We start from the raw sequence: 22,890 nt of genomic DNA, 5'->3' as shown, positions 1-22,890 counted from the left end.
GAGTGGTTACACAAGACACTGACTCTCCACGACGCTCTGACAACAGTTTGTGTGCACATGGTGTTAAAGGGCATCATCCATTGGGATGCTCCCATCTCTTGCTTCCTATTGACTCTATCACTTCTCCATTGTAAATAACCTGAAACAGAAGCGCAATATATTAATTCCCAGCCATTATGTATTTTTTTATTGTTGATTTTTTTTAATTCACATAATTAATTACAGATATCTGAGTAACGACAGCAACTGGTGTATGTTATCAGTGACATACCGGCGTTGTCAGACGGACGTTGGAACAGCGGCTGTTTGAACAATCAATTCCTGTAATGACCGGCCATATGGCATGGCGTATTAACACCTGTGCGGCGGCGGCAATAACACTCTCTCACACGCCTTGGTATCAAACGTATTCTTCATTGTAAAAAATCATTGTGCCCTTTTTACATCTGTAGTAGACTGCCATTCGCTCCAAACTTAAACTGACGTTTATCATGCAACATAGCTTAAAGATTTATTTAATATTTTGACGCGTGAATGCTTTTGGATGGTAATATCCTGTTTTCAGCGTAAACATTGTATTTTAGCGAGCTAAATACATAGTGGCATTCTTAAATTTCGTCGTGGAAAGAAAGTATTCTCATCTCTCACAAACGGTACCTGAACAGTGCAAGTTTTCCAGGAATGTGCGTATTAATACTACGTCACAGGGCCAGTGATTAGTCAGACAATGACAACGGGCAATGTAGTTACAACTGAAACTTGTTTTGTAGACATTGATTTTCCGCATCTCAGACTGCTATTTCGATAACGACAGCACATGGTAACATGGTAATGACGTAACACTATGCTTTAATGAGCGTTTGAAAAACTTGTTTTGCTGAAATGTCTGCACGTTAGGAGTCTAACTGGTCATTAGTTCGGCGTCGACACAACAACATCAGTCACGTGTTTCCCGGTTCTTGCCTGACGCTGGTATTTGCGCGGCGGTGAAGGTTTCTGCAGAGGAATGATTCACAGTGGCGTATCCCCTTTTACGTGACGTGATGTTTGTTTGTAAACACTGAATGTCACTACCTGACCTTCCTGTCTACATGAATATGCGTCAGCTGGCTGTATCCTGGCGAGGGAGCACGCGCGGCCCAGTCGTCTAAGTCGCCGCAATTCGCTGTTTGGAGTTGCGTCCCTTTGGCACGCCAGAAACCTATGATTGTCGGTTCGAATCCCGGTTCGCTCCGATTATGTTTCTAGGTTTGTCAGAAACATACCAATGCTCATGGGTTTCACTGAAGTGGTAAACTGTTAAGAACTGCAATACTTCGGGCTTTCCTCCCACATTAAGCTGACACGCCGCGATATAACTGGAATACTGTTAAAAGCGGCCTTAAACACAACTCACTCACCCCAATTATCCTGGCAAGAAACCTACTAATTGTAATTACCCGATGTTAAATATAAATATAAATCAAGGTATTGAATTCCATCACTAAATGATGATCAACATGTGTACGAATGCACTTGAGTCAGAACTTGCATTTCCATACGTGTAGACATGTAGAGGACATTTCTGAATTTGACCCATCAGGGACAGACATTATGTCCAATATAATTCTGCGTTTTGATTTGTACAATATAGACCCAACTGATTTGCCTTTTCGTGTGTTTGAAACCTTGCCATCAGTAGGGCAGGAAACGCTCAACATTTCGCAAACACACATGGTGACATCACTAGTGATTGGTAGTGATTCATAAACACATGCTCGTGATATAGTCGGAATTGAATAATGAGCTCTGCTTTTAGCAATAAGAGATTTCTTAAGAATATGGAAATGGTTTTGTCGTTTTTATGTTCACGGAAGTGGTAAACGTCTTCGACCCGAATGGGTCTTTCCTCCCACATCGAACTGACACGCTGCCATGTAACTGAAATACCCTTTAGTGGCGTTGAACCCGATCCACTCACTCGCTAACAACTTGCAGCTCACCTGGATCGATCCAAGCATAAACACTTAACCCAAACATTTTATATTATACAGATTCGGTATTTATTACGTCTTTCAATATTGGATAAAGTTGCGGGACGTATTTATTATGTCAATGACAAGTTCAGAAATAAAAGGTTATCCGCGTTGGGTGAGTGAAATTTGTTTAACGTTTTCAGCAATATTTCAGCAACATCCCATCCAGGCGCACCGGAAACAGGCTTTGATAGCGATTCATAAACACTTCCTTCTGACATTTCACAATCATCGACACTTTTATGTATAATTACCTAAGATAATTGGACACAAACCAATGTGGGCATTCATTTTGTTTCATATCTCGGTCAGGGGCGGTCGGGTAGCCTAGTGGTTAAAGCTTTCGCTCGTCACGCCGAAGACCCGGGTTCGATTCCCGACATGGGTACATTGTGTGAAGCCCATTTCTGGTGTCCCCCGCCGTGATATTGCTTGAATATTGCTAAAAGCGGCGTAAAACCATACTCACTCACTCACTCATATCTCGGTCTGTGTTCAGCAAGTCATGAAAGTGGATATTTCCACACAACAATTTATGACTCAAAAGATTACTTGAATTTTACAATCTTCATTCCATTTGAGGGCAAGTTCCTGTTATGGTCACTTCTATCAATAGCGACCCAAGATCAGCAAATCATTTGATCAAAGTGCCAATATTGTCGGAGTGGTAAAGCTGCTAGAATACTCTGCGCATATGATATGTCTGTGGAAGGAAAGAGGTTAGGTGCTTCTCTACGTCTTTGCAGACTGAGTGCTGTAAGAACGAGGTGGGATGTTAACACCCTCGAATTCTGAACGGGTATTGCTCATCGTTATAATTATCTAACCAATCCATACATTGTATAACAGATAATCTTTCACTTGATATAAGCTGAAAGTACGACACACATGTTAAGAGTTATGTTAGGGACCGATACAATCACCTGACATTTCAGTACATGTTGCACGTTGTTGTGTCACCATCCGATGTTTTCTGATATCGGTAATAGCACTGACAAGTTGCAAATATTTCTAATTACATGTCTAATTAGTGATTATGCCGCGTGTAACCGCTAGCAAAACGTAAATCGACAATGAGTATAGAATGTAATCATATATATTTCTTTTTGTTTTAATACCAGTTATTCCGCTATTAATGCCGTTATGGATCATGTAAACTGTTTCTCAGTAAACCTTGCTGTAAACATAGGATACATAGAGGGTCTTTGTATTTTCTTGTTGAGTAACATGTTTGTATATTCAACTGCCCTGACTTTTTTTAATAGTCCCTCAATTTTATAACAGAAAACAAACCACTTGATAAATATACCAGCATTGATACGGTATAGTTTAATGATATATGGGACGATGGACGATACAGTTCTGTTGTTGTATTAACGTAAAACACTGATAGAAAGATATGTAGACCGAGCTCGAAACAGTTGTACAACTGTGACACTTTATAAGTGCTCGTGTTTCTATGAAATGTATGGTGTTCATGTTTGAAACGTTCGTAAAATGTTTTCTGTTCGTTCACTCTTATAGGAAAGTACACAAAACCTATTTGAGTACATTCAATCTGAGAAGCTATGTGGGTTACATATTGCCCAGTGGTTAAACAATAGCTTGACAACATTGCCACGTAACATATAACTAATATAGGATCTGTGTTGTTTATACGTTTAACCTTAATACGTACACAGTCACCAGTGGTTGAACTTTCGTCCGTCACTCCGAAGTATTGAGTTCGATTCCCACATGTGTACAGTGTGTGAAGCCCGTTCTCGGTGTACCGGACCTTGATGTGAATATTGCTAAATCCTGTGTAAAACCAAACTCACACGGTCAATGAAGTTATTACCCGATGCGCCTTATAATAATACAATCTTAGACTCGTATCGCTCGGAGTCCTTAGTGTTATATTAACAGGTTCTTCTCCTGATGGAGGTGAGGTGAGGTGAAATTGGGTTTAACGTCGCGTCCAAGATTATTGCGTTTATATCGCGACGTGCATGCACGTGTATGTGTGTGTGTGGCTGCTTGTACTAGTCCGGACTGATGCAGATTTATAGTGCTAGCACACTGAGATATCATGCCGCAGTTTAACATGGATACCCCACTCAGACACAGTATACTGACTCCGAGCCGACCAGTCCTTGTTTTAGCCCCTTAATGCCGAGCGCCAGACAGGATAACAACAAGTACCATCTTTTAATGTCTTTTGATATGACGCGGCCGGGGATCGAACCCCGGACCTTCCGCTCTCTGGGCGGACGCTCTACCACAAGACCACGGAGGCGGTCTCTCCTGATGGAAATCGACGGAAGGATGCGTCTGACTCTTGTGGACACCTCGTATTGCCATAGTGTATTCTCATTCCAAGTGTACTTTATATTCCTGTTCTGTTACATTTCCCAGGTGTCGGTCAAAGCTTAACTATCAGGATCATATACATCCAGTGAAAAGATTTCTGTGACAAAGCGTGTTTACATGTCAATAATCCCCTCCAGGAAGAATCTCAGGAGCAGCACTGTGTACCGCGGTAACATGAAATGGCGGTTATACGCTTCTATTATGACTTGGACAATATATTCTGGCCCACATGCACACCGTATCCCATGGTTCTTTCTAAACGTCCACGGCATGCTTAATCAACCATAGCAAGTAAATATGTTGATGATCATTATCAGGTGATTTCATATGACTGTTTTCCTTCAACAGACCTTCAAGGCTACACATCAACATACGAGGTCGTGATCGGCTCACAATTGTACGCGTGATATGACGCGGGTAGAAGATTAAGGGCAGGGAAACGTTAACGTTGGTTCGTGTAGGAGGCATCACGTTTTCAGATAAAACGCTTACCAAGGTTGTCAATAAACGCAGGTGGCAATAACATGGCGATGTGGCCTTAGCATGGCCACTGGGGTTATACGAGTGCCGGTCAAAAAGTTCTTAACCTAACAAACAAAAACAAAAGTCGTGAGAGTGTTTTTAATTTTGTTTTGTAACATATTCTCCCTGCTTTTTAATACACTAATCGTATCAATAGTGAAGTTTTTAAATTCCAGTCACGAAGAAGTTTTCTGCAGCCACCCTGAAAAACCAATTCGGCAGCTTTGACGTCATCGTTGTCGTCATAGAGCTTTCCACGAAGGTGTTCTTTCAGTTAAGGAAACAGGTGGAAATCACCTGGTGCCAGGTCTGGCGAGTATGGAGAATGGAGAAGCTTTTCGAACCCACATTGTCGCACAGCAGCCTTTGCAAGTCGAGAGGTACGAGAAGAGGCATTTTAATGAAGTACATGTAGTAGAACTCCAACAGTCCTCGCCCGCTTTTCCTAGATAGAATCTCTTAGGCGATCAAGCAAATCATTATAGTAGGCACCGGTGATCGTCTTTTGACTTTCTAAGTAATCAACAAGGATCACACCCTTTGCATTCCAGAATACAGTGGCCATAAGATTCTTCACTGAACTTGAAGACTTGGATTTCTTTGGTGCCGGAGAAGTAGAATGACGCCATTCGATGGATTGACGTTTTGACTCTAGGTCATAGTGGTAGATCCATGTTTCATTACCCGTGACAAATCTCTTTTTGAATTGACGAAATTTTCATAAATGTTCTCTGGCAGTATCAGTTCTTTTTTCCTTAAGATCTGAATTTAGAAACTTTGGCACCCAGAAATATCTTCTTCATCTGTAAATGTTCATGAATAATAGTTTCAAAGGATCCATGGCTTAGATTTGTGTCTTCCTCAAGTTCAGCAATGATAATTCTACCTGACAGTATAAGTTTTTCTATCTCCTTAATTGAATCTTTATTGATGGAAGCTGAGGGACGTCCAGACCTAGGGTCAACACAGAGGCTTGTTCTCCTAGCCTTAAACATAGCTGCCCAACGTTTAACAGTGGAATAGCTAGGGTCCCATACACTTGTGACATGCGATTATGAATTTCTTGGGGAGTATTTTTCTCCAAAGTAAAAATCTTGATGACTTCTCGGTTCTCGTTCTTTTCCATTTCTGTGTCCATTTGGAACCCTATCACGTTCAAGTGCCTGTCACTAATGTACAAACGGCCCCAAAAGACCAAACACACTTGAAATGAACTTCTAAAACAATATACTACATTGACTTGTTCACTTTGTTATGGCCCATAGTTAAAAAAACTTTTGACCAGCCCTACGTAATTAATCGTACTGTATCTTGAATTATCTCATTGATTGAATCTGCTGGTCGAATTGTATTTGAAACACGGACATATCTTCAAAAGGTCATGAAGTTTGAATATTTGTCAGTCCACAAACATAATATGATGAAAATTGTATTCGTCAGGCCATGATAATATAATTACAAACAGACATTAAACAGAAACTGGAATCAGTTTAATGTGTTCCGTTGGTAGAAACGTTCACCCGAAGTAAAGGGATGATTATATGAAAAGCATGAAAATAAATCATTTTGATTTTGTAAAGATATAAAGTTCGTCATATCAGATGATTCAAATTGAATATAGCATATTTTTCAAGTGACCTGTTCTTAAATCAACTGGAAAAGACCATTTCAATATACAGGGAGCTATGATCCCTCTCGGTATAAATGATCCTAAATAACCTATACAGGAAGTACATAACTGTGATCTAATAAAGGCTTCCCAATCCATGGCTTGACACTGCCCGCTATACAGGTGATGGTCTAAAGGCTAAAGGTTTGAACCGAAGCAGCCCTGTGACTGGTATTGTTCACAGTGAAGTTATACACACAGTGTTAGTTGTATGAAGGTGTCATAGTGTTTTGAAGAATAGTCCTGTGAAGCTATTGATGTAATGTCATGCATAAAACATTGATTCCAATGTAGATAGCAGCATAATCTGTATTGTACTGTGCCCTTAGACCTGTTCTAGTGAAAGGAATACTGTATATCCAACTCTGTTTTGAAAGTGGATTTTCATTACTTTTATAACAAGACGCACACAGCAGGGAATCATTGAGGTGCCTTTGTGGATATACGCAGTCGTATTGATTATGTCAATGACAAGTTCAGAAATGTAAGCTAATCCGCTGTGAATGATGTATGTTTTACGCCGTTTTCAGCAATGTTCCAGCAACATCCCATAAGGGAACACAAGAAATGGTCTTTTCATCACAGATTTGCAGTGGTCAATTCATTAACTTTCACAGCTATTTTGTCCTTTACGCCAAATGGAATCTGCTTCGCTGGATAATCTAGACTGGTTATTTATTCTCTTGCTTTTAATTTTTTTATAATTGATAGTGATTTATAAACACAAGTTTATCATGCTTTTTAATAGAGATTTCTTATGACTTTGGAAATGTATTTTCTGTCGCTATTATGTACACATTGTAACCATTAGGGGAATCGAACCCAGGCCTTTATCGTGACGAGCGCACGCTTAAACAATCGAGCTATGCCACTGCCCGCTACCATGAGTGAGTGAGTATGGTTTTACGCCGCTTTTAGCAATATTCCAGTAATATCATGGCGGGGACACCACAATTGGGCTTCACACATTGTACCCATGTCGGGAATCGAACCCGGGTCTTCGGTGTGACGAGCGAATGCTTTAACCACTAGGCTACGCGACCGCCCCCTGCCCGCTACCAAATAACCTTGATACTATATTAAGTTATAGTAACTTTTGGACGTTTTTCTGTTGCAATTCACTTGGAAAATAAAACTGAAATGAATGTACTGAAAGAAATTTCATGCTCGACTCATGGCATATGTTGAAAATATGTACCATGTTAGGTTCTCTAAGAAATATGACATTCTGCAATATATCTTCATGCTCCATGCCAATCTGCTAAATTTTAAACAATCACAATCAAAGGCATCAGTGGAAACACGCATATAATCGACCTTCACGCATTCATTCACCTGACATTTCAGTACATGTTGCACGTTGTTGTGTCACCATCTGATGTTTCTTATATCGGTAATAGCACTGACAAGTTGCAAATATTTCTAATTACATGTCTAATTAGTGATTATGCCGCGTGTAACCGCTAGCAAAACGTAAATCGACAATGAGTATAGAATGTAATCATGTAAATTTGTTTCGTTTTAATAGCAGTTATTGCGCTGGTAATGCCGTTATGGATCATGTAAACTGTTTCTCAGTAAACCTTGCTGTAAACATATGATACATAGAGGGTCTTTGTATTTTCTTGTTGAGTAACATGTTTGTATATTCAACTGCCCTGACAAAGTTAAAAATTTCAGGATGGCATTGTCAGGTCACGAAATGAGATAAACATGTTATTTTCGAAAAAAACGAATGTGCTATTCATTATGTATTTTCTTGCTGATTCTTAAGTCTTTCCCTGTAAACCACAGTGAATAAGTTCCGCATTAACTGTTATTTCATTCGAGTGAGATTTCGATCATATATTTTCTGATAAATACAATATTTCACCACGTCATACTAAAACAAGAAATAAAATACTTTGATGATAAGACTATGCGCTGCGTACCATTCTGATGACAGGTTATTGACTGTTATTATAATGTTTTGGTAGGGTTAAAATAATATTATATAAAGTACAATTAAATAAGATGAAACAACAATGTGTAGGCTCACCATGAAGGCAGCATACTAAAATCGGAAAATATATCGTTATAACACTCCACAAGCAAGAATCTAAAACAAATACTTTACAGTTATGTTACTGTTATGTTATGTTAGGTCAGACACAAATTATAGAGAATGGAACATCATAGAAATGCTCTCTAAACAGATCGATATTATATCAATGTTTGTGTTAGGAGATTATGGTGTACACAACATAGCAATGCAAATATCACCATGCAACTGTTTACAAATCAATCACTATGTCAGATCTTTCTTTCAATGAAGCCTGGAGATTTATGAGCTAGTCAATATACGTAAAGACATTCCTCGGCACACGTCCTCGCGACTACAGTGTTGATCTGTGATACACCATAGCTTCGAGTTCTTCTTACCGACAAATGTCCGTTGTGGTGAGAAGTACTTTTAATCTTGGTCTACAACGTTTCTAAACTGCCGGGCACAAGAAAGTATACACCCATATAAACATCCAGATATTTAGATGACCTCTCTTCGTTCAACAATACCAAGTTAAATGGGTATCTTCACCTCATCTACCTACCAGGGTTGGAAATCAAAGGAACACCCGATAAACCCGATTCAGTGTCCAATCTGGATCTGTGTATAGAGATTAAAGTTTCAACCTCTGTACCAAGCTGTACGGCGAGATGGATATTTTAGACTTTCCAGTCGTTAATTTCCCCTAAAACGCGAGCAACATACCATCAGTTCTAGCTTCTGGCGTCTACACTTCTCAACTGCTTAGCTTCTAAATATGATTATGGAATATGTTTTGGCAGATATACCAAACATGTTATTCACTTGATTTTAGACTTTTTGTTGATATAGACAATATCTTTGAGACAGAATGACTTCTTTCATGTCCACCCATGGAGAGCTTGATTAAATAGGATAAAACATATTTCGACATCCAACGATTTTCATGAATAATGATTGATACAGTAATGACAAAAAGTACGACTACTGTCACCACAATGATAGTACGATGAATAACGAAAAGTAATGTTATTCACATCGTCAAGCAAATAGTCTCTGTCAGGAACAAATATATTTTCACCTTCCCAACTATTGTACACGAATCTTTCAATCTAAACATCGTGAATCACGAAGCTAATAGATAATTCAAGTACATGTATAAGAATTTCTGTCCAGACTGACAAATGCCATTGGTGAAAGAAGTCCCTACCCTTCCATTGAGTCAGCGTGGCAAAGGCGATAAAGCCACAGTCAGGAACTGTCGCCAGGCCTACGTCGTTGATATGCATGGACGCACACAGTGACTGGAATACAGCCTTTGGGATAACCTGTGTCGGACTGCAGTACAACTCTTCATGATTTGGTGACTTCAATCATGGATATTCCTCCCCTGGCTCTATGGATAATTATCGTGGTCTTGTCCATTCAAGGCTGTGGTGTGTATTTAACTTGATACGTTGTTCGTTTTCGAGCTTTTAATTATTTTTTTCTATTTAATACAAGCTATTCCTCTGTTCATGCCGTTATGGATCAGTAAACGTTGCTGTGAAAGGCAATATACAGGGCATATTTGTATTTTCTTGTTGATTAATCTGCTTGTCTCTCCAACTGACCTGACAAAGATAATATTTTCATGATAGACATTGTAGGTCACAAAATAAAATGAATGTTTTTAATATGCTTTTTTAGGATGCTCACGGCCTTTTTCTGAAAAGTGTAGTCTGATTCCGGCAGACTGGAAGTAGTTATACACAACATGTTGTCTCACTCGAGGGAGATCGATTTTATATTCCTACATAAAATTTTATAAACAATCTTTAATGACATTTTAATAGAATGCTTTGCAGTACATTGTCTGTCCTAAAAATATTTTCATTACTTATTTTAGTATTAAATACATATTGTACTTATCTGACATTCACATTAATATAATCAAAATGTGTTCTTTGTGACCGGTGGCACGGTCGGGGCAGGATACTCTCAACTGTTCGCGAACATCTAGTTTCATTTGACAGTGATGTATAAACACATGCTCATGATATGTTCGGAATCGTATAATGGACTCTGCTTTCAGTAAAGATGTCTTGTAGCTTTGGAAAAGGTTTTGTCGCTCTGATTTACTATGATTATGGAAATGTTTTGTCTTTTTGTTATTATTATTATTGTTTACTGATATAAATACGTAAATGCAACAAAGAGGGTTGGGGTGATCCTGGCACAGTCAGGCTGGTTTGAGTCATCATCAGCTCCGGACCCTTGGCCCCTCTACACGCTGCCCAGACAGCGAATTGGACTTCTCCCAGGAAGCGCTGCCTAGTCGAAACCATCTACAACTTTTCGGAGAATGTGAAGACTCACCAACACTGCAGCCTTCTGTATTACCCAGATTGTGAGAAGGGCTGTATTCCTGTCAACAAACCCGGGTTCTCCCCCAATGTCAGTCAACAGATTAAGGGGGTACCATACCTAAGGCACCGAGAACAATGGGGAGTCGGACAACTACTTCGGATGCAAGCGTGACATTTCGAAAGCGAGATCTGCATATTTGCCATGCTTTTCCTGAATCTTGTTAATCACATTAGTGTCAAAAGAACAGAAGATTCAATGATATAAATGATTTCATTGCATTTATCAAACAGGACAAGATCAGGTTTGTTGGTCTGAATAGGTCTGAGGCTGTATACGGGCCTATTCAAAAGGATTTTATAACTATATTTTCCATGACGCCCTCTACATATTCCTGGTCGTACTATAGGTGGACCTCTGTGTCAAACCACAAGCATTGCGAAGACAGTAATAAAAGGATCGAGCCACTCCATCATGTCGCTTGAGATACTGTGTTTGTGTTGTCTCATTAAATATATTGCATAATTTATTGTCAGATGCAACTACCACCGTGGTCATTTTCATCCTCGGAACGTATGAGGACACATACACACGCACATGCACAGGTACACGCAAACACGCACGCGCGCACGCACACACACACACACACACACACACACACACACACACACACACACACACACACACACACACACACACACACACACACACACACACACACACACACACACACACACACACACACACACACACACACACACACACACATACATACATACATACATACATACATACATACATACACACACACATACGACCACTGTCTACTAGATTGGGTACACAGAAACCCAGATACATTGGCTCCAGCTGTGATGTTGAGACTCGTAACACTCACAGATATAAGTTTAGAACATTGTCCAATACTCCTTAACACTTTATTTCCTGAACCAATAATAAACATTCCATGGCAACACTAAAAAACAAACAAATGCTGTGTTTTTAAAGGATTTCAGTTTATCACAAGAACAAAATCGGATGGAGCCTTTTCGACTCTGACAAAAGATACCGTGTGTTAATTAGTTTTATTCACACTTTTCAGATAGCCAGTGCAATTTCCCCAGTTCCATCTGGGGCACCTGGATACGAGAAAGGGATGGCAAGTCGTTTACAATTTCGTCCAGTTCGTTTCAAGGGTTCAACTATTACAGCGGCACACAATTTTACAATGATTTCAGATGCCAGGAGATAAATGGAGCCACATATGTTATTGTGTAAGTACTGACAATATCACCTACTTATTCAGACATAGTTTTAATACATGCATCATAGGTACCCATGCAACGTCTCTGTATTGCAAGCATTTCAGTTTATTATTTACTTCATTGAGTCGCCCCAATGTGACTTGGGTAGACTACATATCTCTCTACCTTTGGGAGCTATCTTGTCCCTACAGTTTGGTATGACCACTTAATTTTACCTTGGTATGTCTGTATAGCAGTAACATACTTTCTCAATGATGCATCTCAATGTGGCCTTCATAACGACGTGTGATTTACATCTCCATGTTTCCTTCATAGACACGTGTGATTTACATTTCCTTGTTGCCTTCATAGACACTTGTGATTTACATCTCCATGTTGATCATGACCTCATAGACACGTGTGATTTCCATCTCAATGTTGCCTTCATAGACACGTGCGATTTACATCTCCATATTGCCTTCATAGACACGTGTGATTTACATTTCCTTGTTGCCTTCATAGACACTTGTGATTTACATCTCCATGTTGCCTTCATAGAATTGTGTGATTTACATCTCCATATTGCTTTCATAGACACGTGTGATTTACATCTCCATGTTGCCTTCATAGAATTGTGTGATTTACATCTCCATATTGCTTTCATAGACACGTGTGATTTACATCTCCATGTTGCCTTCATAGACACATGTGATTTCCATTTCCTTGTTGGCTTCATAGACACGTGTGATTTACATCTCCGTGTTGCCTTCATAGACACGTGTAATTTACATCTCCATGTTCCTTCATAGACACGTGTGATATATATCTCCATTTTGCCTTCATAGACAAATGTGATTTATATCTCTATGTTGCCATCAACAGAACCGTGGGCGTACATGTCCATGTTGCCGTCATAGACACGTGTTACGTACATCTCCATGTTGCCTTCACAGACACGTGTGATTTGCACATTTCCATGTTACCTTCATAGACACGTGTGATTTACATCCCCAATTTGCCGTCATAGATACGTGCGATTTACATCTCCATGTTGATCATGACCTCACAGACATGTGTGATTTCCATCTCCATGTTGCCTTCATAGACACGTGAGATTTACATCTCCATATTGCCTTCATAGACACGTGAGATTCACATCTCCATGTTGACCTCATAGACATGTGTGATTTCCATTTCCATGTTGCCCTCACAGACACGTGTGATATCTATATAATACATGCTGTTGTTTTAATGAGATTAAGAAACTGATATGTAACATTAGTGAAACCTATTGGTATGTTTGCTAGTTCCCAACAAACCTCTGTGTATCGCAGTCGTCTTAATTACTACATACTACACGTTGTTCATCTACTATGTTGGTTATTTCTGATGCATGTATGCTCCCTGTCTAGCCAGGATCTCCCGAGAGCCTACACCGTGGATAACCAGTTCGTCTATCTATGCCTCGCTATTGAAGTCTTCGGCGCCAATAGTTTCTTAATGACAGACCTAGCAAGTAAGTATATGCTTTTCCATAGGGAAACAGACAATGTAATCACCTCTTTTGACTATTTTTCAAATAAAATATTGACTGACATTTGCATGTATTCGTGTTTTCCAAGGAAAATGACAGGATCGCCTTTTCGCGAACACCTGGTATCATCAATAGTTCATGGTGATCCATAATGTATTCATGCTCATGGTACAGTGCGAATAGTACTATGGACTCTGCTTTCAGCAGAGATTTCTTACGATTATGGAAATGACTTTGTCGCTTTGTTTAAATAACAAGTGGAGTTTCGTACCTGTGGTTCTTTAGCGCGGAAATTGTGATGATGTTTCACAAACGTGTTATTTTCCTTGGATGTACTTCTCATTTGCACCACACATTAACCTGTTCGTTGACATTAGATATTTCCTTTGCAGATGTCAGCTCAAAGATCTCGGTAAGCGATGTTGATCTGACACTTGTGAAAGGCTTCGTGGATATCAACCCGACGCTTACATCACTTGACGTGTGTGCCTTTCAACCGTCGGAGATCAGATCGAATATCATGTACAGAAGCGGTGGGTAGACACAAGCAAGATCGCTGGTTAACTGGTTTTGTTCTGTATAGACGTTATGCTGTGTCAGTATCACCTTTACTCCCTTTGAAGGACAACATCCCATCATGGCATCATGACCTGTAACACATTCACCCATACAGGCATATTGACTTACACTGTAAACATATGATGATATACTTCAAGAGATTGCCCTGTATATGTTAAGGCTGATGTCAGGTCATGTAAACCGCCGGACAAAAGAAAGTGTACACTTGAAAATTGAATTTGACCAAAATTACAATCATTATTAAAACGTCACTTGGCTGAAAAGAGTAACCGAAAAAATGCAAACGTAAGATCCAAAACACAACTGTGATACCTGCATCAAACACATCACCATCGAATAACCAATATTTTTTTTCAATTTTGTCATTTTAACCACCATGCAATATGAGTGTATACTTTCTTGTGCCTGGCAGTTTATAATGAAGAAGTCGCTGACCATTTGGTATTCTGAAGAAAAATATATTTTTTCCCCAATATAAACTGAGGAGCGAAAGAAACGCTACCTCTATGGTGATTGTATCTTAAATTGTTTGATTTAATATTATTTGAAACTATCTTTAATTAGAGATATTAAATCTACAAAAATGAACTGTGCGGCGCTTAGTCAGCACACAAGGAATACGACGTTTTTAAAGAATATAATTTGACTTAAAACATTTAAACATTTAAAAGATTCATCACACAATTGGTGATGAGTATCTTACTAAACATCTTACCTTTGACAAAGAAAAATTGCCTTTTTCGGCACACATTTACAACATCATAAAGAGGCTGGAAGTGAAAACAAAATAGTGATCAAAATAATATCAATGGATCACAGAAAATCAATTATGACACCAGGTGTAGGTGGCGAAGTAAAACGATATCTGGGCATGCTGGAAGTTCTGAAAAAAATATGACACGTGAGCCCAAAACATGTTTAACTCATCATTTCAGAGAAAAGAAAACTATCGTCAGCTTCGCTGTCTACAATCAGTGGAATGACTTATACCTCTGCACTTGATTACATTATCAAGCATCATGATTATATATTTAAACTCAACATACCATTATCAAAGTTTTTATCTGACATCCTTGGACAGGCAAAGGCGACACCGCGGGGGAGATGGCCGTGGCGTGCCCCAGTATCATCCACGGCAACTACAACTACACCTTCGATGGGACGAAGTGTACGGGCAACTCTAGTTTCGCTGTCTGTCCGGGGAGAACTAACATCGCCATTGACTACGTCCAATGTGCGGATCAGGTGGCATACTCGAGTAAGTGTGACAGATGGACAAACTAAATGTCAAGTAGGTCTGACAGATGGACAAACTAAATGTTAGGTAAGTCTGACAGATTGGTCAACAATGTGTCAAGTAAGTCTGAGAGATGGACAAACTTAATGTTAGGTAAATCTGACAGATGGACAAACTAACTGTTAGGTAAGTCTGACAGATGGGTCAACAATGTGTCAAGTAAGTGTAATAGAAGGACAAACTAAGTGTTAGGTAAGTCTGATAGATGGCTTTACTAAGTGTCAAGAAAGTGTTTCAGATGGGTCAACAATGTGTCAAATAAGTGTGATAGAAGGAAAAACTAAATGTTAGGTACGTCTAACAGATGGACAAACTAATTGTTAGGTAAGTCTGACAGATGGGCGAACAAAATGTCAAGTAAGTGTATGAGATGGACAAACGAAGTGCCAAGAAAGTATGACGGATGGACAAACAATGTGTCAAGTAAGTCTGACCCATGGACAATCGAAATATCAAGCAAGTCTGACATATGAATAACGCAAACCATGTTGTGCAAACTACATGCAGAGTTTAACCTATGTGGAATTACACATTAAATATTCGTCGATACATGAACGAAAGCGTATACGTACGTGTCCAAGACCCTGGTCCATATTATGTGAGGCAGCTAAATGTCCCTTCTGTAACCGCATGCAACATGCCGAGGCGGAACGTTCCCCTTAGGATTTCATGTTTGGATGATACGAGCATTTAGAATAGTGCTTTTCAGTTTGACGAGTGACATATCCGCACAGTGCTAGCTAACAATGTAATATTTCGGATTTGGACTCAAAGAAATAGTGTGAAACCCTGGACCCCCCATAACACAAACTGAAGCATGCTACATTGTACTACTTCAGCTAGCGGAAACCTGGAGTGTATGGGCGCTGTGACACGAGGAGCTAATACCTACCTGTGGACCTGGATCGGAACAGGAACCTTCTCCTCCACCACCATCAGGACAGTGTGTTTTGTATGTAGAACCTCGTGTGACACACCCATTCTTCCACAGTAATTGTTGTATTTGTGGGATCTGACATAAACTGAGGGTCAAAAGAAAGAATTTTGTGTAATTGAAAATTGAAAGAACTAAAGTTAGATTCGATTGTGCCTATTTATCCAACACTCATTCCTGCAACCGATTGTAAAAACTAATTTGTGGCTGGGTTCAATGAAGACTGGGGTAAGAAATGAATTTGCAACCACATGACCCCCTTACCATACTTGAAAACTAATGTTGTAAATTTTTGCCGAATTTAAAGAAAATATATTTTCAAAGATAAGATGACCAAGATAATTACAACTGGTGTTGTGTATGGGATGAAACACACCATATTGTTAACACAAATGTTATACCTCATGAAATGTATGTGATCGTTGTGTGAAAGACAACTCATTGAAGGTCTTCTGGTGTGATCTGTTGTGCGAGTTGGTCGTTGTAGCTGGTGAGTTAATTGTGATGCCATTTCAACAGTATTTCCATCATATGTCGGCTTGGCAGCCTGATGGGGGAGGAAGTCCACAGTTAAACAGGTCGTTAACGTTTACCAATTAAGTGAAATCCATAAACTGGATATGTTGCCGACAGACCAAGACTCACCATATGAAGAAGCAATAACTATTTTCTGTATGTAGGCACTTGAAGACAACGGGGGTACGGTGTCAGCCTCGTACACTCCTCAGGACTGTTTCGCTAATCAAGTCGCATCAAGTGTCTCTCCAGGCGGTTTGCTTTCAATGGTACCTTTAGGTATGTTATACGTTTCTTAAGTTTGATTTATAATGAATATTTAACATTAAAATACCAGCTTCTGATTGGGTAAGGAACGGGCATATGTCTATGCAAATCAAGACATTGTATTCATACCAGTTCACACAATAATTGTCGTGTACATTGTTTATATTTACAATGTATCTGTGGGGATGCCGAATAAAGATCCCCAGCAACCTTTGCTTGCCGTGGGAGACGGCGACGTAGATCGGGTGATCAGTCTTGGTGACTTGCGTGTCATCGTACATAGACGACGTGGGTAATGCTCATAATACAAATCATCTTTGTGACTGGTCAAGACTCTCATATTCACAGTTCGTTCGATAGTGATGGAATTACTCTTGTGATTACACTATATGGTTCGAAGGCCGCCGTGACATAGCTGGAATATTGCTGACTCCGGTGTTAAACAACAAACGACATTGTCATCGCGATCGTATCCCGCTTGTGTGGATCTTTTCTCATGTTGTCAATGACATTATTTGCAGACCGTCGTCATATAGATGAGTGCGGATGATAAATTGTAATATTAATTACATGTTGATAACAATTAACAGATTAAAGAATATTGTCATGTATGTGCCCCCCACGCTCACCTATCCCTGAGTGTGACTTGAGTATAAGGTGATACTAGAACACAACATAACACATATTATCGTGCAGATATCATTTATCCACAGTGAAAGTATCCATGCATCTGCATTTTTTTACAACGCTTTGTGATTGTAAATAGAAAACATTCTGTTGTGTATAAACATGTTTCAGAAATCGATCGTGGAATCCATATTAACAAATATTTCCTTATCTATTTCAGAACTGTGTCGTAAGTACTACTTAATACATCTAAGTTAACTCAGGCATGCATGGACATAAAACAGCATGTAACCTAAACTGCGTTGGTTATCATAACATTAACATTTATTGCTTTGTACTAATATTGTTGAATTATATATTATATAAACTTTAATATGTACGACATTTGTTGTTAAGATCACTTTCAAAGATGATGTCATTCTATTCCTTGTCAGCTTGTTTACTTATGTCTTCTTCACAATCGATTGTTGCCAGCGATAACTTCAGATGAAGAGGAGGATGGCATCGGGGCCATCGCAGGTGGAGCCGCTGTTGGTATCCTCATCCTGATAGCCATTGCTGTTATTGTCATTGTCTTTTTAATGAAGAAGCGCAACAAGAAATTGAATACAGTTCAAGACGGTATGTCATTTCAAATTCTAAACTGCATGCTGGCCGTTATGTTCTCTGCTTGATAAATATCGTATTGATAGTGTAATATACATATAGTTAAAAAACAATTGGTTTGAGTGATAAGTGCGTAAATTTGGTTTAACGCCATTTATGATAGTACTTCAGATACATCACGGCGTAAACGTCTCAGACCTGCATCACTTTGGGCTCTTCCCACATTAATCTGACACGCCGTAATATAACTGGAATACTGTTAAAAGCGGCGTTAAACCCGACTCACTCACTCCATCACGACGTGTCAGCCGAAATGATGCAGAATTTATAAGTTTTGTATCTTTGGTGAAACCCTCGAGCACGGATACGATACTGACAAACCTAGAAACACTCATCATGGTGAATCTGGGATTTGAACCCACTGTTATAGGGTTCTTCCACGCGCAATAGACTCTGCACAGCGAATAACTAGGCCTTAGACAACCGCGCAACCCATGTCCCTTCCAGTTGCATTCGATCGGGGGCATTGGACTAATACTCTATCATATTCACCTTCACCTCTCAGGTGCGCTGATTTCGTGGCTCCCTGTGAGTGAGTGAGTGAGTGAGTCAGTCAGTGAATGAGTCAGTGAGTGTCAGCATGGGGATTTACGCCCTTCTGAACAGTATCATTTTTTTCATATCAGGTGAAACCCAATGCGTCTAGGTTCAGGGAACGTGTAAGAGAGTTAAAGAAGGTAGCTTTGTATGCAGCTGCCATTGTTTTGAATAGATATCAATATGTATCTTAATAAGAATTGCATACAACGTTGGTTATAAGTAATTTGAGGATTTAATTTGATAAATATAACGAAACCGTGATCGTCGACGACGGTCCCCATGATTTATCTGCTTCACGTAATAGGACCATGGACAGTCTCACTGCGTCGTTGTTTAAATTTGAGCTTTCGTTACACCCCTACTGTCAGTTTTAGGAGCGAGACGTGTGTAACGCTTGCATATTTTAAGTTCTAAATGAAATTTACATAACTTGTGTACAGATACAATCAAAAGTTTACATTTATTTTTCAGATGGGAAGAAATCCACACATCCTTCCAAAACCTCAACTGCCAACGGTAAAACACCGACCAATGGCCATGTTAAACATGTCACGATTGTAGCACCAGCAGTGGTTACAACTGTCAACGAAACATCCACGGCGGCAAAGAAGGGAGAGAAAAGTTCAGACAAGTCACCAGAAAAGCCAAAGGAGTCACCCAGTAAAGTCCAGGATAACCCTAAACCTGAGAGTAAACCAAGTGAACCCACATCACGCCCACCGCCTGATGCAATCCCAGCAGCCGCAGCTGCAACTGCCACTGCCACAGCTGCAGCAACAGCGAAACCTGCTTCTACGACACCAGTTACTGCCTCAAGCACCCCGATAGCTGCTTCTTCAAGTACACCATCGGCTTCCGCTACTACTACAACTGCTGCAACTGCTCCTCCTACCGCTCCCTCGGCTGCTGCTACTACTCCTGCTCCTAATACAGCTGCGTCTACACCTGCTACTACTGCTACCACTACACCTGCATCTACAGCTGCTACCCCTACACCTGCGCCCACAGCTGCTACTACTACTGCTCCCCCTACACCTGCACCAACAGCTGCTACCACCGCCGCTCCTAAAGCTGAACCTACAGCTGTAACTACTGCTGCTGTTACTACGCCTGCTGGGGCATCATCAGGAAGTCTCGTTAAAGCTGAACAGGCTGGCGCAGTGAAACAAGGAACCACGGACAGCTCAGTCAAATCAAGCCCGGAAGACACTTCTAAAGCACCACAAGAGGAAAACGTAGAGAAGTCGAAGAAGAAGAAAAAGAAGAAGAAGAAAGACAAGAAGAAGTCAGAGTAGAAGGGCATTGTGCTTGACATTGGACAGGACGAAATTAGTGGACTAACAATGTGTTACTTCATCAGATTCAGGTCACCATGTATTGTGTCACCATGTATTAGAGCATATCAACATGTGTGGGATAGTTGTGGGATTACTCATATGAAATGGATTGTTATGGGGATAACACTTCTTCAAATTGTATTTGATGGCTTAGATACAATCTTGTTTATTATTGAACGTTATGATATTATGTAAATATATATTAAACAATAATGGTTGTAAAGATCACACAAATAGCATATTAATTCCTTCAAAATATATTTGATGGCGTAGATACAACGTTGTTTATTATTAAATGTGATGAATTAATGTACAAATTCATATGTATCAAATAACGATCGTTTATGATCCGTAATTATACCTTGTGTGTGTTTATGTGGAAAGAGTAGACTTTCGTTAGCTGTTTATTGACTGCGATATGCAATACGCTACCACTGATGTATTTGATTATTTATATGTGTGTGTGTTTGTTTTGAAAAATAAAAATAAGTGTCTGAAGTTAATTTTGATTTGTCTGGAAAACTGAAACGTCAAAATCAGTTTTTAGTTCAAATGAGCAATGGTACCCAATGGAAAAAAACGTCAATATTCATATTTCAGTCAAATAAAGAACAGTCAAGCTGGGAGCAAAATTAAATATAATTTCAATGGTGGCATCAGATGTTTCAGGAACGGGCGAGCATGTTGTACCCTAACGATAGCACCCACTGGGAGCGGAGGTCAAGGTCATAATACAGATGGCCCAGACGTACGACGTCCAAGAAAAGCCATAGTTCTCTGTCAAGTAATACAACGATGCCGACATTGTTAGATCACATATGATCATTATAATGGTTAATCTATACGTGTACATGAGGTGATAAAAAGTAAGAACCAAACAGGTTCCCATTCTGGTGGATAAATTTTGGAAATACAACGCGAACACGTGATGTCATCACCGAGATTCAGTGATCCATTCGTGTAACGTTCATCACTGTTTTGCCTTTTATGCCCATCGGAGTCTATTTTGGCGGATAATCGAAAGTGATAATTCTCTCGCGGTGACATTTTGAATTTAACAATCAGTGGATTAATCAAATCATATGACAGTCATGCATTCAAATGAATGGGAATACAATAACAAGCTGAGTGAAGCGTATGGTGGTTCACACTGTCAAATACCGAATCTGGTTACCCCTAGTCCCCTAATAACTAAAATATTGAATATTTGCAATGTAAACTGCCTGGCAAAAGAACGTACACATCCAGGTTTGATTATGGTTTAAATTGAAAAACGAAAGAAATGGTTATTCGATGGTGATGTATTTGATTCAGGTGTCATAACTGTGTTATGTATCTAAAGTTGTTTCGGCGACTGTTTTCAGACGGGTAACGGTTTAAGTAAGGACAATATATATCATAGAACAACTTCTTTATTACAATTAGGAACGACGTTTCTGTGTTGATTCTAACACTGTAATCAAACAAGTGGTGCCTTGATCATCCATATATCTTATCCTCACATAGTACTCCCAACTTCTAAATGCCCCTCAGAGTAGTTCGTAACGGTTTGATAACGTTTGTATTTTTAAGTGTATACTTTGTATTGCCAGCAGTCTACATTTTAGCGAAAATATCTCCCAATATCATGGAAAAGCATTGCAGAAACTTTTCAAGTGAATTTTTCATTATTTATTTCTCATTTTAAACGATAAACTAAACGGATTCGCCTCCAGCACCTTCCATCTGACAAAGAAACCGAACAGCCTCATTCATTTATCGCTTTGTTGTGGTATATTGATCTCACGATTCATCGACTATGCAGAATATTATATCTCCATTCTATTTACATACCACCTTGGGCCCATACGCTACTATAACTTTCTATTGACCCTAAACTAGCCGTCTCATCCAACAACACTAACGTGCGGGACACATCCTGTAAGAAGTCACTGTTAAGAGAGAAGGAGAATGTCATTACCCAAACCAAACAATGGTAACCGATGGGTCGAAGGTATAATTGTTCGTGAGGTGTACACATGTTGAAACACGATGACAGCATCAGGAAGTATACATCTAACACAGATAATTCATACTACACCTAAAATACTTTACTCAGGAGAACCTAGAAGAGAATATAAATGGTTCACACTCACACACTGACCTCTTCAAACGAGACTTTCATTATCAATCAATACTCATCCCTCCCCACAGCAAGAGAAATGGGTGAGTGAGTATGGATTAATGATGCTCTAAGAATAATCAAGCAATGTCATAGCACCGGACGTCAGAACTGGATCAATTCATCCATTTAAGGAATCGAACGTGTCTTCGGCGTAACGAGATAACGCTTTAACCACTCGGCTACACTGTCGCTACTGAAGATGTATGATGGCGTTGATGAAATACGAAACACTGTAAAGTTTCAAGACAATGTATAATACTC

The 22,890-nt window shown here is 39.5% G+C and overlaps 1 protein-coding gene across 2 annotated transcripts; it reads left to right on the top strand.

Moving 5' to 3' along the window:
• The first annotated feature begins 9,699 nt into the window (after positions 1-9,699).
• On the top strand, positions 9,700-20,963 carry LOC124148098 (mucin-19-like). Of its 2 annotated transcripts, XM_046519037.2 has the most exons (10): positions 9,700-10,017; positions 12,027-12,198; positions 13,581-13,684; positions 14,095-14,235; positions 15,363-15,539; positions 16,418-16,530; positions 17,193-17,307; positions 18,143-18,151; positions 18,397-18,543; positions 19,600-20,963. In XM_046519037.2, exons 1-10 carry the CDS (start codon positions 9,957-9,959, stop codon positions 20,421-20,423), a joined length of 1,863 nt encoding a protein of 620 aa, XP_046374993.2. In that variant the 5' UTR covers positions 9,700-9,956; the 3' UTR covers positions 20,424-20,963. The 2 variants fall into 2 exon arrangements, with proteins under 2 accessions (XP_046374993.2, XP_046374994.2); XM_046519038.2 differs by lacking the exon at positions 9,700-10,017 and having other exon boundaries at positions 12,032-12,198; positions 13,585-13,684.
• The last annotated feature ends 1,927 nt before the right edge of the window (positions 20,964-22,890 follow it).

The sequence above is a fragment of the Haliotis rufescens genome, unplaced genomic scaffold (assembly GCF_023055435.1).
Source record: "Haliotis rufescens isolate VD_foot unplaced genomic scaffold, xgHalRufe1.0.p SCAF_7, whole genome shotgun sequence".
Taxonomy (NCBI): Eukaryota; Metazoa; Mollusca; class Gastropoda; order Lepetellida; family Haliotidae; genus Haliotis; species Haliotis rufescens.
This window is presented reverse-complemented; position numbering and strand designations above follow the sequence as displayed.